The 17,238-nt window shown below is 35.6% G+C and overlaps 1 protein-coding gene across 3 annotated transcripts in view; it reads left to right on the top strand.

The window, feature by feature from the left end:
* LOC308499801 (uncharacterized protein) overlaps positions 1 to 17,238 on the top strand; it is a 74,587-nt gene that overhangs the window by 28,411 nt on the left and 28,938 nt on the right. For 2 of the 3 annotated variants that reach the window (XR_013993637.1, XM_081053632.1), the window contains exons 2-3: positions 12,952 to 13,178; positions 13,427 to 13,546. Coding sequence is in view for 2 of the 3 variants with exons in the window: in XM_081053632.1 (XP_080909758.1) it covers positions 12,997 to 13,178; positions 13,427 to 13,546 (302 nt within the window). In the remaining variant the exon portion in view is untranslated. Of the gene's footprint in view, positions 1 to 11,005; positions 11,423 to 12,951; positions 13,179 to 13,426; positions 13,547 to 17,238 lie in introns of all 3 variants that reach the window. The other variant, XM_081053631.1, reaches the window with a different exon arrangement.

Raw genomic sequence — 17,238 nt, 5'->3', positions numbered from 1 at the left:
CTCTCACTTGACACACGGAATGAGATGACAGGAAGGAGTGGTCCAAGCAGCCAACACATTTCACCTCTGCTTGTATCCCGATGAACTTTCAGCTGTAGCCAGCTGTGGGGATTATGAGCCGGGGAACTGAGGACCCATTTGGCATAATGCCTGCAACTCAGCATCACCCCTACCCCTTGCTTCAAAAATTTTCAAACACTTCCAATAATAATCCATCAAATATATTTATTCTCCAGGTGTGGGGGCCCTCTCTGTCCCAGCCACATAGCATCTCGCTTCACCCCATGCCAGTAGACATCACTGCAGACCGTATAAGTTATCATGTCAAGCTGCTAAGCCATTAGGCTATTTGGGTACCAGAGTTGATCTGTTACCAATGCCATCTTCCTAATATTATCCATTGTAGCACAAATGCAAGACTTTGAAGCCAAGCCAATGGACTTTGTTTGACAAATCCAGCTGGTTCTCAATTATCCTGACTAATGAGGCACAGAAACTGCCTGAGAATGACAGAGAAGTCTCCAGCTATATACGCATATAGCAAAGCACATCGTCTAGAGGAGGGCTATAACAAAGCCACAGAAAGTGTGTGTGACCCCAGGTGTAAGTGAGACATATAGACTGGATTTTGAACTTACCCAAGTCATACTAATATTGAACACATTGCAGCAAAAGCAGATGGACTTAACTCCAGAAAACCAAGGAAAACTGCCAGAGAACCCAACCTAACAGATTGCTGTAGCCATAGAAACAGGTCAAGTAGGACATCATGTATGCTTCAGGGAAAGTTCTGCGACTATATATGTATATATATAAATATATATAAAAATACATATAATATATATTTATATGTGTAAATGTATATTTACATATATAATAATATATGTAAAAAAATGAAATTTACACATATGTAAATATATGTGAATTGTATGTGTAAATATGTACGTATATAATTATATATATGTAAATATATGTATATATGTAAATATAATTATATATATATATTTGTATATAAATATAAAACTAAGCAGAAATTATTACCATGATATGGGTGAGGCCATGTATACCAAGGTCTGTCTGGTACTTGCAATAACTGGCTCTTTGGGAAGAGGTCTAACTTAGTCTCAACAATCCCAAATTCCATACAAGAGTTGCAAGGGTTATAGAAAAATGCTGTGTTTTGACTCTAGAGTACCAGCAAAGGAAAAGGCAACATGTTAAAACAATTCTGGGTAAAATTCCAAACATGGGCGCATTTCACCTACTTCATCATGGAAATCTTTTGCAATTATCACCAACAAAATCAAGTGTCTTCTATTAGTTAAGTCTGTTCCAGGGAAACATACATTGTTTCCAAATTACCATGACTTCCTCTGCTCTTGTAACCTACTGTAATTTTTTCCACAGGAGTTATTAAGTAATTTTGTTTGTCTAAAGCTGCCCAGAAAGTGTCCCTTCCAAATATTCTTTTAAATTTGTATTCAGAGTAGAGTGTGTTGAATGATGCCTCTTTGTATGGCCAGCTTTCTTAATCCCATTAAATAATGCAGTAATAGGGGGGTGGTTGGGGCCAGAGTGGGGGTTGTGGACAGACATATGAAAAAGATTTCCAGATACTCATAGTGGAAGGGGATCATTATGGCCTCTCCCAGCAAGGCAGGATTACATGCTGATTTTTCTGCCTTGGCATTGCCCAAAGTGACCCTTGATGGAAATCTACACCCTGTAGTATGTCACAAACTCTGTATCTCTAGACTTGAGACCCACCTCATTTATGTCACCCCATGCCTTTGCCTCCACTGCAGCTTCCAGGGGACCTCAGGTGGGTCCAAGTCCCATTTCAGAACCTTAATACTTAACCTTTTAGTGCCATAGAACAAACTTCTTTATTGAGGAGCACCTGCTATCCCTAAGCCTCAACCCATGTCTCTCATTCTATGATTCTTCTTCTCCTGCCTGGTTGTCCATTTTCCTTATTTTTACCCTCTTCTAAACTTGGACTTGCAACATGAAGATGAGAGTGCTGGGGACCCAACAAGAAGAGCCTTCTGAAAGATTATGTGCGATTAAGTAGGGTAATTTGTCTAGTTATTGCTTGTCATTTCCTATGCTCTGGCTTTCTAGAGATCAACGTAGTCAAGTGTATGGGGAGCTGGCTCTGAGGACAACAATTATAGTAGGTTTGACCTCAGAATTTGAGAGGTTGTGTGGGAAGAAAGCTGTCTCTTTCTTCTTTATGATGAGTGATTATTTGCTGTATACAATGAAAAACTGGCCTAGCTTAGCCTTTTCTCTGGGTTCTCAAACTATAAGTTTTTTTTCTTAAACTATGGGTTACAACCCATGAAATAAAATGAACTTATTGGACCCTGACCAGACTTTCTTAAATAACAGAATAGATCAATAATAAAGGTAGGTTCTTTCACATACATATAGAGAAAATGAGTGTGTACTGGACCAAGATGTAGAATGCATTTCTTACCATAAATTAAGTTAAACAAAACAAAACAAAACAAAAAACCAAGAGCCAAGGTTCTACACCAATACTAGCATACTCATATTCAGAGACCTACCTACAGGTAAAAAGCAGGTAACAAAAATTTTTACTTAGTCCAGGGACCAGTCAGAACAAGGCTGTGGGCATTGTAGATTACTAAAATGTTCATGCCCCATCTAAAGGCAAGAACAATTAAACAAAATCTGTGCAGATCTAAGAGACCACATCTACACAGCAGCCCTTTACTTCCTTCAGGCATCATTTCCTAAGATGTCATTTCCTGAGGGAAACCTTCTGCAAACTAGATGAGGATCCGATTTTCTATAATATTCTAGTACTATGTGCTTCCCACTGAACCACTTATCAAAATTTTACCTAATGATCGTTGTGACTACTTGTTTCATGATTGGTGATCTACAAAATCAGAGCCTGCATCTGCCCAGGTCACTCCTGTGGCCCCAATTCCTTATTTAGTACCTGGCACATAATAGGTACATAATAAATATATGTGGAGCGTATGAATAAATTCTTTAGGAAGGATATTAAGGAGTACAAGTTCAGTAGTACATAGTAAAAACATTCTTTTCAGAAATCATTTCATTTTTTACTAATTTATCTGGCAACAACATACTGAGCACTTACCAGGGTCTAAGTCCTACTCTGTATATTGAAAATAAAAACCAGATTATGTGGCAGCCACTGCCCTCATGGAGACTGACAAACTAATTATTCAATGTTTTTTAATTTTATTTTTAACATTTAAATATTACTGAACATGTGAAGATAATGAGTACCTTTTTAAAGTAAAAGAATGTCTCCCAAAGGATTTGTAAAATGTGGCATCTAGTTTACTCTGATTCTGCTTATTATCTTTATGATTTAATTTTCCATTGGTATGATCTCTTCACCCCTCTGAGTTATGGAAAAAATAAAAGCAACAAAATCAGAAACATACTTGTACAATACCAGCCAAATAAAAATAAAAGAAGGGGCTAATTTGGAATTACAAAAATATCAAGGCATTTGCATTAAATGTAACAGGATCTGAATCCCTTTTACCCCATTAGTAAATTCACTTGGGAAAGAGGCAATAAACACGTCCAATTATATTATGCAGTAGACTTCTAGAATAGGAACCAGGTAAAAGTAGAACTAGAAAATGCAGTTTGGCTGCCAACAATAGTCTAAACATGACTTTTTATGGGTCCTAGGGTCTTACAGAAGCAAAGAAAAATGAGGGGGATAAATGGTTTCCTTGGCCTTAGAAGAAGAGTATGATGGTAGAAATAAGTTTGGGTCTTAATCCTAATACTTCCTCATTACTATGTGACTTTGGACAAGTTACTTAAACATTGAGACTCAGTTTCCTCCTTTTCAATATGGGAATATTGAAACCAATTCTATAGTGAGGATTACAGATAATATATTTTAAATATATAACATATTGCATAGACCATAATATTAAGTGAGAACTTTATCATTCTGTGGTCTCCACAAAAGTAGCATAATTTCAGCTAATTTCAATAATTAAAAACAAATGAATTCAGAAAGGGAATTACAAACAATATTTTATTTTTACTTTGATTTGCTACAAATCCTTTGCATATTTTAAACAATTGTATAAAGGGAAGATATACGTTGGTTTGGAAGAGCTATTTGACAATATCAAAAATATTTCTGAAACCTACACTGAAAGCCTCAACAAATTTAAAAGGATAGAAATCATACAAAGTATGCTTCTCAAACATAGCAGAATAAAATTAAAAGTCAAAACACAGAAAAGAATTTGGAAAAATGTATAAATATCTGGAAATTAAATGGCATACTGCTAAATAGCCAATAAATCAATGAAGAAGTCACAAAGATTAATAGAAAACACATTGCGATGAATGAAAATGAAGACACAAAACTTATAAGATGCAGTTAAAGAAGTACGTAGAGCGAAATTCATCACTGTAAATATCTGTATTAAAAAAGAATCTCAAATCAATAACCTAAATAGTCACCGTAAGACACTGGGTGAAAAGCAAACTAAACTTAAAACAAGTGAAAGGAAAGAAATACTAAGGATTACAGTGGAAATTAATTAAATAAAGAATATATAAAAAACAAAGAAAATCAAAATGAAAAGTTGGTTCTTCGGAAAAATTTAAAAATTGACAAGACTTTTAGCTAGATTGATCAAGAAAAACAGAATAGAAAGAAAACTCAAATTACTAAGTCAGAAATAAATGAGATGTTATTATCAACTTAATAGAAATAAAAAGGTTTATAAGAGAATACTATGAAAAATTGCATGTCAATAAATTAGATAACTTAAATAAAAGAAACAAATTCCTAGAAAAACACAACTACCTAAATAGACTCAAGAAAAAACAGACAATCTGAATAGATCCATATCAAGAGAAGTGATTGAATGGGTAATCAAAAAACTACCACAAAGAAAAACTGAGGCCCTAATGGCTTTACTGATAAATTCTACCAAATACTTAAAGAATTATTGGTAATTACTTACAAATTCTTCCAAAAAATAGAAGAAGAGAAAACACTTCCCAAATCACTGATACTAAAACCAAAGGCAACACCAAAGGGGGGAGAAATCTACAGACCAATATCTCAGAAATCTAAACAAAAAATTCCTCATCAAGACACACACAAAATACTAGCAAACTGAATCCAGCAACATATAAAAAGGATTATACACCACGGCCAAGTAAGATTTATCACTAAAATAGAATTGGCTTAACATCTGAAAATCAAGTAATGAAATATACCATATCAATAAAATAAAGGGCAAAAACAACATAATCATCTCAATAGATGTAGAAAAAGTATTTGATAAAATCCAACACCCCTTCGTGATAAAAACTTTCAACAAACTTGGCATAGAAGACATTTCCTCACTTGATAAAGGCCATGTATAGAAAGCCCACAGGTAACATTGCAGTTATTTGCAATTGACATTTTGTATATAAAAAATTTTGAAAGAATCCATGCACAAAAAAATTTATACTTTGCCATCCGAAAATAAAATTAAGAAAATCCCATTTACAATGGCATTAAAAAGAATAAAGTGCTTAGTAATAAATTTAACAAAAGAAGTATAAGACTTGTACATGGAAAACTTACATTGTTGGAACAAATTTTAAAAGACGTAAGTAAATGGGAAGACATCCTATGTCCATGGATTAAAAGACGATATTACTGATCGATATATTCAGTACAATCCCTATCAAAATCCCAGCTGGCTTCTTCGCAGAAAATGGCAAGCTGATCCTAAAATTCATATGAATAGGCAAGGGATCCAAACATAGACAAAACAATCTTGGAAAAGGACTAAGTTGAAGGATTCAAACTTCCTGATTTGAAAATGTATTGTAAAGCAAATGTAAGCAAGATAATTGTCATAGTGATATAAGGACAGACTGTATGGATCAATGGACTAGAATAGAGAATACTGAAACAGACCCTCACGTTTATACTTAATTGATTTTGCACCAGGAGGCCAAAACAATGAAATAAGGAATGAAGAGTTTGTTTCAACAAACTGGTGCTAGGACAATTGGATATTTTCATGCAAAAGAATGAAGTTGGACCCCTACTGTATAGTACCTTACACTTTACCAAGTTAACTCAAAATGGATCAAAGAGCCTAAATGTAAGAATTAAAACTATACACTATTAGAAGAAAACATGGAGGTAAATTTTCATAACCTTGGCTTTGGCAATGACTCCTTAGATATGATACCAAAAGCAAAAATGAAAGATAAAATGGTTAAATTCAACATCAAAATAGAAAACTTTTGTGCTTCAAAGACCACCATAGGTAAAGTGGAAAATCAATCCGCTGAACGGGAGAAAATATTTTTGGATCACTTATCTGACAAGGGACTTAAATCTAAAATACATAAAAACACTTACAACTCAATAATACAAATGTTATAAACAGGCAATGAATCTGAATAGACATTTATCCAAAGAACATATACAAATATCTAACAAACACATGAAAAGATGCTCAACATTATTATTCTTCAGGCAAATGCAAATCAAATTAGTACATGCCTCTTGACACACACTAGGTTAGCTAATAAAAAAGATCATTAACAAGATTTGGTGAGAATGTTGTGAAATCAGAAACCTCAGATACTGCTGGTGGGATTTTAAAATGGTGTAGGCAATTTGGAAAACAGTCTAATATATTTTTTATTAATATGGTTCTACTTTTAGTACATGTTTTTTAAAATTTTTAATTTTATTTTTAAATTACGGTTGACATGCAATATTATATTAGTTTCAGGTGTGCAACATAGTGATTATATATTTATATAACTTACAAAGGGATCACCTTGATAAGTTAGTACCCATCAGGCACTATACATAGTTGTTATGATATTATTGACTATATTCCTTATGCAGCACTTTATATCCCCATGAGTATTTTGTAATTATTAATTTGTACTTCCTAATCTCTTTCCATTTTTCACCCACCACCCCAGGTTTTTTTTAAATGTTAACTATAAAGTTACTATTTGACCCAATAGTTCCAGTCCTGTATATATACCCAAGAGAAATGAAACCATATATTCACACAAAAATTTATACACAAATATTCATAGTTGTATTATTCATAACATTCCAAAGGTAGAAAAAAACCAGCTATCCTTCAACTAATGAATAGATAAATAAAATGTGTATCCATATAAGGGAATATTATTCAGCCATAAATAGATATGGAGCACTGATACATGCTACAATGTGACTTAATCTTACAAACATTATGCTGAGTGAAAGTGGCCAGACACAAAAGACCATAGATTTTATGCTTTCTATTATATGAAATGTCCAGAATAGGCCAATTCTTAGAGACAGACATAGATTAGCGGTGGACTAGATATAAAAAAGATGAGGGGATTGAGTGCTGATGCCCAAAGGGTACAACGTTTCTTTTTAGAGTGATGAAAATGTTCTCTGAATATACTAAAATCATTGAGTTGTATACTTTAAATGGGTTAATTGTATGGTATGTGAATTGAATCTCAAAGAAGCTGTTACCAAAAAATTATGTGAAAAACATGCATTTGTTCTTCAACTTCAAATTCTGGATATCCATCCTAGAGAAACACTTACATATGTTCATTATGAGTTGAATACAAGGATATTCACTTTAAATTTTTTTTAATTACACCAGTGGGAAGGATAAATAATTTATGGTAAATCTGTACTATGAAATACTACACTTTCCAGGATCATTAAAGAGAGACACAAATATCATTGGAGAGAGAGAGAGAGATTTCTGTATTAATCCAGGTAAACCTTCCACATTAAGTAAGAAAAGCAAGTTGTCAAAAAATATGTAAAGTATGATCCCATTCATAGAAAAACTGGTTTCATATACATATATGTATGTAAATACTCAGAGAAAGGAATGATAAACGTATATCAAACTATTAGCTGTCATTTTTTCTGGGGTGAAGATGTCAGTAGATAGATGGGAAATTCTATGGGAGAACCTTCATGATTCCCTGTATAAACTTCTGTATTGTTTGCATCTTTTCAACAATATGCATTTATGTATAACCAGTACAAAATAAAAACAAATAGAAAACTATGGATGATGAATGAATACATGGACCAAGTTCCAAGGCACTTCATACCATCACATTGTTGTGATGGTCTCGTTGAGCAGAATAAACCATAGTATCAGTGCAGGATACCCCTGTTGTTGGCTACCCTTCTTAGAGCAGCATTATAGTCTATGTGACTTTTTTTTTTGGTAGGACAAGAGAGATGCATGCTTTGATGAATGTTTTGTCGGCTGCATGCTCTGACCTTTGTATTTGCTATTCCCTCTGGAATGCTTTTCCTACAAATATCCACATCCAGTCCTCCCCACTGCTTTAGATCTTTGCTCAAATATTTTCTTCTCAGCCAAGTCTTGCCTGCCTACCCCACTTTGAACTTCAATATTCAACTCATCCGCCTTCCCTGCTTCATTTTCCTCCATAGCCTTTCAGCCATCTGACATCCTGTAGCTTCACTCACCTGCCTAATGTCCATCTCCTCTCATTGCAAGTTAAGTCTATGAATGCAGAAACATTTGTCAAATGTTTTATGGCTGTAACCAAGAATCTAGAATGATATCTGGCACATAGTATGTACTTAATACATTTTGGCAGAACTAATCAAAGAATGATTTAATAATGGCATTTGAATCAAGAAGACTGTGGTCGTAGGAGCTGCTAACACATCTGGGAGAGGAAAGGGTTGTTTCTCTGAACTCTCATCATCAAATCTTGTTTATTGAATGAAATGACAAAAAATCTATACATAAGTGGCAGCAAGAAGACTCCCAAATTTTCTTCAGGTAGCCAAAACCATTCACCTGCTGTTTGTCCCTGAGACTCACAAAGAGGAGAAACATGAGAACAGAAGTGCCATCTCCCTTTCTCCCTACTTCTAATCAAGCTGAACCAATCACAGAATCACAAGTAAATCTGGAATTTAATTGGGCACCGGAGAGTTCAGGGATTTCAAAGCTTAACTTCCAGCTCATTAGAGCACTGTGTTGCCCATCTGAGGTTTGACTTGAGATTAACATAGCTTTATCTCTATTGTAGTAAGCTGATTTTTCCATCCATCCATTAATGTTTCCTTCTCAGTGAGCCCTTATTTAAATCTACGTTTCTTTCTTTTCCATCACCATTCCTGGGTATGTCTGAACATGAAAATACTTTCTTTAATTTACAAGTCCAACAAACCAGATACAGTATAGCAACGGGGTGAGTTCCTGGATAATTCTTTACATTCGAACATACTAAGCTTGAAGGTATGAAATATTAAGCTGTTTTTGAAAGCACGCTGTATTTTTTTTTTTATTATTTCAGTTCTTTGTCCACAAAAGGACTATCTGAATGTATAGTGCAGAACCAGTTTGGGAAGAACAAACACAGAAGAAAGAGGAGCTTAAAGAGGATTATCAGCAAAAGCGCCCTAAGGAAGAGCACCTGTAGGTGGGATGTGAGGTGTTCATTGGGTAAGAGTTGGAAAACCGAATTTCTCCCTCATAAATCCACAGGGATTTTATAATAACAGAAAATAATATGGCGTTCTAGTCCTAAAATCATGAGGCACCAGTTAGTCTCAGACATGTCTTCCATATCTTCCAAGGTGCACTGAGTTTAGGTATTCCAAAATGGGAGAAAGCTAAATCTATCCTGTCATTGTTTAAAACTCCCCAAAGAGACTCTGAATTCTGTTAGACAAACCATTCTTCTTATTTTAGAGCCCTAAGCTCTTCAAATCTCATCTACATCTCTCTTGTGTTCCTTTCAATTTAATGCCTCTTTTATAGTGCTTGGAGTGGAGAGGCTGCTCCTTCTTGGTCAGTTTCTCATTGTCCCCCAGCTCTACAGTGGGTTGGGCATAGTGTTCTGTAAACATTTCTAAGAACTATTATAAAGTACTAAGTCTGCCCTGCCAATCAGATCCTAGAGGAGCTGAACGTTCCTCACCCTATCATAACAGAGCACATGTTGCCTGCAGGTCTAGCTATTAAAATGACAGAGCAATGCTCCTAAACAGGTTGGTTGGTACACAGGGGCCCCATGACTCACACTCAAATTAGTTCTAACAGACAGGTTTTGGAAGTGAGGCCAGTTAGAGTCTGACTAGGTGTATAGCACATGCTGCTCAGCCCTGTCTGTGTGGCTCAAAAGGAGTCTGGGGCCCTGTGTCTGGGTGAGGTGGACGTGGGGCAAATGAAGAACATGGGGTTAGAATAGGGGCAATGATTTCTAATCCTTGGTCAGTTGTGTGGATCCTAATGCCTCATTCAGTGAAAGTTTTAGATCAAGTTTGGGGAGGTAACCTGTTGTTTGGGCTGGTTTTTATCTTTTGGGTTTTGTACATATTTGAAAGTAATAAACACAAAAATCGGTATTTTTCTTTCATATCCTATCTCGTCCCATTCCCAATTTCAGTAGATTCCACTGTGTCAGCTGAATGAATGAAATACACAGTCTCTGTCCCATATTTCCATAATCATATGTTTTTGCTTATACTGCAAGGTAGTAATTATTCCAGTAAAACAATGAGGAAATATTAATAAAGATGAAACTATAAGACTGATACTACCAATGGCAGTATAAAGATTTTTTTTTTCTGTTAGTGAAGTGGTTTGCATTGTGCTTTTTGTCCAAGTCCTCAGAGATAATTAAAATTCTTTGAATCCACAAGTGTCTCATGAAATGTGTTAATCAGATTGTTTTCTGATATGTAAAAATATCCTGGCATGGTGTTTTAAATGCATGCTGCACACCCCTAATCAATTATCAAACAAAATGCAACAATTTCTCTTTGTCTATCACTTGTGTCTGAACAGACAGCATTAGACTCAACTGCATAATTCTGGTTTAATTTTCATGTCTGATACTATAGTAGTGTTGTGAGGCATTTACTTAGCAACAAGGGTAAGTGTTTGTTTTGAATGTGCTTTCCTTTCTTTAGCCTCTTTGGAAGTATGCCTAAATTAAGAAGCACTCCATCAGTTTCTTCAGAAGAGCGAGCATGTGTTTGCACACACACATCCACCTCAGCTTGTTCTCTCTCCCTCCCTGTGATTTTGATGAGGTGAGGATTTGTGCTAGCAAAATTCTGAAGTGTGGAGAAATTGTGCTGCACTTTTATTAATGCAAGATGGAACATTTTACTAAAATATTGCAGAGAATATAATTTATGTCTGCTCAAGCTTTGTATTCATTTGCCAGGGCTGCCATAACAAAGTACCACAAACTAGGTGACTTAAACAACAGAAATTTATTGTCCCGCAGTTCTGGAGGCTAGAAGTCTGAGATTGAGGTGTCAGCAGCCCTCCTACAGAGCGCTGTGAAGAAGAACCTGTTCCATGCCTCTCCCCTGGCTCAGGTAGTTTGCTGGCAATCTTGGGTGTTCCTTGGCTTGTAGATCTGTCTTTATCTTTAAATACCATCGTGTGTGTGTAAGTTTCCCCTTTAAGACACCAGTCATATTGGATTAGGAGCCCACCCTACTCCAGTATGACTTCATCTTAACTAATTACATCAGCAAGGACCCCATTTTCAAATAAGGTCCCATTCTGAGATACTGGGGATGAGGATTTCAACATATGAATGGTGGAGGGACACAATTCAAGCCATAACAAACTTCAAATAAATAATAGGCTATATAATTCAATGAATATATATTAAGTTGTAAGTTCAAAATAATAGAGGAGTTGTTTTCTTAAGATTAGTGTGATTTTTCTTTTTTCTTTCCAACTCCTAGTAACTCCTCCAGGACTCTTCTGTCTTCCTTTACCAAGCACTAGGAAGAAGAGTTATAACTGGTGGCAAAGGCCTTACTATCCACTGAACTTCGGTCCAGCCTTTCCCAGTACAATATATAAAAAAGACCTTATTACCAAGTTCTCTTCAGTTGCTGTTTCTTTCACCACTCCTGTTAATTTTGATAAACATATGAGAACATATGCTTAATAGAATAACACAGCCTTTATTGGGTGTCTGACAGTAAGCCCAGAGACCTTTCAAGGTTTGCTCATCCTTACAGTGCATTAAGTGAGAGATTTAAAACTCAGGAGGGAAGTCAGGCTTGAAGACACTACTTAAGGAGTCATCAGTGTATGGATGATATTGAAAGAGAAGTAGCTAGGTGAGATGACTTCCAGAGTAGTGTAGGTGGTGCAGCATCAGGACCCAAAGGACTGCCCAGTCCCCTTCCAGAGACCACTTATTTATCTGCCCCCTATCATGGCAAGACTCTCTAGTCTTTATCTCCCATTCTCTTCTCAACCCACTCTAAACAGACATCTATCCTCACTACTCTACTGAATCTGCCCCTGTTACGATCATCATTCCTTCCTTGTAACACAAAACAAATGGGTTTTAATGAAGGAACACCAGGCAGGAAAATTGGGGAGGATTAAAGCAGTATTACAGTGACAGGACTCCAAGAGAGAAAGATCAATGCCAAAAGAGTAAAAGTAGTGCTGATGAGGGTTTCCACCATATTTGAGAGCAAAATGGAAACATCACCACTTGGGTCTGACTTCTCAAATTTCAACTTCTTGCCTATGTTTCTGTTCACCATGAGCTCCTGGGTTGCCTAAGGCCAAGTTCCATTACCAGTCTGAATGTCTTCAAATTGGGCCTCCCCAGTGCTGTGTCAGCCTGATACGCCACCTGGCATGTTATCTATTGCATGTCTTTTCAGATATATTCTGCTGGCTAGACTGAACCTCTCTCACACCTACAAATAGATATATTCTTTTCCTAACATCTCTTATGCATTTCTATTCCTAATTCCTGACTTCTTTAATTTGTGCATCTTTCAATAATTAATGAGGTTTTGGTCAGCCATGTCTTTCAATATGGCATATACAATAACGAATCCAACTTAGGAAACTTTATTCTTTACAGCCTCTCAGAAACATTCGACTCCGCCAAGTGATAAGATTTGCTGACATGGTGCCATGCTCCTCCACTTCCATGGAGACTTTCAAGTGTCACACTCTACTGAGAACACAAATTCCTCCAGTTCAGACATGTAGTTTTAAGAGATTCTTATATGATCTTTGCTGCAAACACCTAACATCTTTAATCATACGGATGAAATCTGCAAGTTTCACTGAACTTAAGAACTTCAGGTAATTCTTGAGGAAACATGCATTTCTGCCCTAGACACTCAGATCCTGGAAGTAGTTTAGGTCTTCTCTTTCTCTGTCGGTATCGTAGTGATGGGCAGGAGCTGCATTCTTCCTTCCTTTCTTCTGTCCTTCTTTCCCTCCCTCCTTCCTTCCCTCCCTCCTTCCTTCCTTCCATTTTTTTTCTTTCCTTCCCTTTGTTTTCCCCTTCATCCCATCGTTACCCTCTCTCTTGTCTCTTCTTTCCACAGTAATTTAGTACCTACCATTGGCAAGCTTGATGTTCTATTTCAAAGACTGAGTTTAATGTACTACTTTGCTTGCCTTGAAGATGAAGAGATAGACATTGATTCACACGTTGTCAACTCCAGGTGAGTCTTCTCTTGCCATTATCTTTATGTCTCATTAAAACACTTCTGCTTCTTTAAAGGAAATTTAAACAGCTGTGAGATTCCATCTCAGCTCACATTTTCATGGCAAAAAAAGCAATGAATTCAAATGAGTGCATGATACATTCTGTGAAAATAAAATGCACTTAATGTACTCCATATCTTAATTTGAGCCGCAAATTTAGGTATGGTTTCTATACATTCATGAAAACTTGAGTTTTCAATAAAATTTGAGTGCTTATGCAGTGATTCAAGCTGCTAATAGGGTTACAAAACATAGGAAAACACTTCCTACCTACAAGATATACACTAAAGAAACATCAAGCCCTATTCTGTAATCATTACAACTAAGCTTATGTTACTTTTCCTTGTGTGTCATTTATAGTCACTAAATAATAAAGTAACTTCAGATCTGGCAAACAGTTTTCATCGAACACCTCAAAATTTGAGACATTTAAAGAAACAAATTCAGAGCTTCCTGTTCCTTAAATAATATGAATTAATTTACCTGAACCCATTTTCCCAAGCATATACAATACAACATTGTTCGACATGCATAATTGAGATACCAGGAAATGTAATAAAAATTCCCAGGTGGCAGGTAATTTGAAAATCAGGACATAATTTCATAAGTTAGAGCTGAAGCTTTGCAGGTTGATTAACCCAGGAAGAGGGGTGTGGGGGAGATCAGGGGTTAAGGTGTTGCTGATTCAAATACCCTAAGAGCTTTTATTTTAAGATGCTCAGAGTAATAGAATAAATCCCATAAGCCCATGAGAGGAGAGCTATAAACCTTGAAAGGATGTATCTCAGTAAAATACCGGACTGACAAATCTGTTCCCAGAGGCATGGAAAGGAAACAGGAAAGCTTATCTATCGCTGCCTAAGTTCCTAAGTAAGAATTTGTATTTGGTGTCTGTTCCACGCACAAATGTGAGGTTCAAATTTATACTACTCTCAAAGTTCTCAAGATTTATGAATCCCTACACTGAGAAATTAAAATCAATATGCGCCAGTATCAAAGATAATTCTGAGGCATATGTTAGACACAAAGATAACATGTGCTTCATGACTCCCACAGATAAAGTGACTCCCAAGTTGAACTTTCATAAGTAAATGACCCAACATGGATGAGAAACTAAAGACACACAGGTAGCAGCATTCGAAGATCAGTATTTTCACATATAGCATATTCTAACAGAAAATATAAAATTGTGGTCAAATAATTAAGGTAATAAAAAGAATCAAACCCATACGAAATACAGAAAAAATAAATAAAACCAAGCAGATTAAAACAAACCAAATAAAACCTCTAAAACTAAGCAATAAACAAATAGCTTATGGAGCATATTAGAAGCAGCTAAAGTAAAAATATTGAACTACAAGACAGGGCTGAGGAAATTAAGTGAAATGCAATTGAGGAACATGAGGAAGTAAAAGACATGACAGAGTCTGTGATACAAAGTGGAGAATGAGAAGGTTTAATATTTGTCTTCTAAACATGTAAGAGGAAAAAGAAAAGAATGATGAAGAGTCAAGTATTAACAAGACGATGGCTGGCAATTTTATAAAATTGATGCAAAATGTAAATCCTTAGATCCAAGAATACAGTTTTAAGAAAGATAAATAAAAGAAAAACTATGGACAATAGACTTCTCCTAGTAACACTAGAGGCCAGAATACAATTGAATTATATCTTCAAATTACTGAGAAAATAAAATTATAAACTAGACAAACTATCAAACAGAAGTAAAAATATAATAAGAACAACTTCAGACAAAAGAGACATGGGGACTTTACCACCCACATATCCTTGCTAAAACAATTATTAAAAGATTTACCCCAGAAAGAAGAAAATTGAACCCAGAAGGAAGAAGAGGGTTTCCAAAACCAATAGTGGGCAAAACAATTGGCAAACATAGGGTAAACCTAAACACATGTTAACAATATAAAAAATGAAAATAATTATGAACAATCTGAGGTTCATAAAAATAAAATTGAAGTAAAAACCTGAAAAAAATGACATTAAAAGAAGGGATAATCTGAGTTAAAGTTTCTAAAGTCTTTGTAATATTTGGAAATGTGATAAAATTATGGATTCACTTTGGACTTTGTTAAGACAGACATGCATATTTAAAATGAAAAGGTAAACCATAAAACTATAAAGATTAAATGTCTAATTCCCTAACCAATGAGAAGAAAGAAAGAGTTATGGAAAATAAATCAGTCTAATGCTTGTTTTTAGAGAAGACAAAGAAAAATATGTAATATAGAAAGCATAAAATAAAGTGTTAGAAATAAAAGCTATCAGGAGCAGAATAACCTTAAATGAACTAACCTCATCATTTAAAAGACAAGGATTGTCAGATGGGATTAAGAAAACAGAATCCATCTATTTGATATTTACAAAAGCTATAGTCTTGTTCTGGTTGTATTAATTGCCTCAGGCTGCCACAACAAAATACCAGATTGCGTGGCTTAAAACAACAGAAATGTATTTTCTCATAGTTCTGTAGTCTAAAAGTCCAAGATTAAGATATCGTCAGGGTCAGTTTCTACTGAGACCTCTTTTTCTGGCTTGTAGATGTTCACCTTCCTCCTATGTCCTCATATGGTTTTTTATCGGTGCATACCCAGAGAGAGGGAGAGGGAGGAGATAGAGAGAAAAAGGGAAGGGGGAAAGAGAAAGAGAGAGACAGAGAAGACAGAGACAGAGAGACTGGGCGATTGAGATGATTATAAGGGATTAGCTCAAGGGGTTATGGAGGCTGAGAAGTCCCAAGATCTTCAGTCAGCAAGCTATAGACCCAGGAAAGCCAAAGGTACAGTTCCAGTGTGAGTCTGAAGGCCTGAGAACAAGGAGAAACAATGGTATAATGCCAGTCCAAGTTCAAGTTCAGGGACAAAAAGCAGAAGGTTGATGCTGCAGGTGGCAGACAGGCAGAGTCTTCCTCTGCTGGTGGGAGGACCTCTTTGTTCTAGTCAAGCCTTCAATTGATTGGATGTGCCTACCCATATTAAGGAGAACAGTCTCTTTACTAGGTCTACCAAATGTTAATCTCATCCAAAAACACCCTCACAGATATATCAAATAGAAATTTGACGAAATGTCTGGACACCCAGGGACCAATCAAATTGATACATAAAATTAACTATTACAGATTTGTTTCTGAAATATACAAAGAACGCTTAAAACTCAACAATAAGAAAATAAACAGTCCAATTTAAAAATGAGCAAAGATCTGAATAGATACTTCAATGAAAAAGATATACAGATATGCATATGTTAAGATGCTTAATGTCACTTGTGATAAGGGAATTGCAAATTAAAACAACAATAAATAGTAACGCACACCTATAACTATAAATATTTTTTTAAATAACTGGAAAGAGTAGTTGCTAAAGAAGATGCAGAGCAACAGGAACTCTCATTCATTGTTGGTGGAAATGGAAAATGGACAGCTAGTTTTGAAGACATTCTGGCAAATTGTTACAAAGCTAAGCAGTTTTACCACACAATCCAGCTATTATGGTCCTAGATATTTATCCAACTGATTTGAAATGTATGTCCACACAAAACCTTCACACAAATGTTTACAGTGGCTTTATTCATAATCCCCCCAAACTAGAAGCAACAAAGATGCCCTTCAATTGGTGAATAGATAAAAAAGAAA

This window comes from Rhinolophus hipposideros (genome assembly GCF_964194185.1).
Source record: "Rhinolophus hipposideros genome assembly, chromosome: 7".
Taxonomy (NCBI): Eukaryota; Metazoa; Chordata; class Mammalia; order Chiroptera; family Rhinolophidae; genus Rhinolophus; species Rhinolophus hipposideros.
The sequence above is the reverse complement of the archived record's forward strand: the minus strand, read 5'-3'. Positions and strand labels throughout refer to the sequence as shown.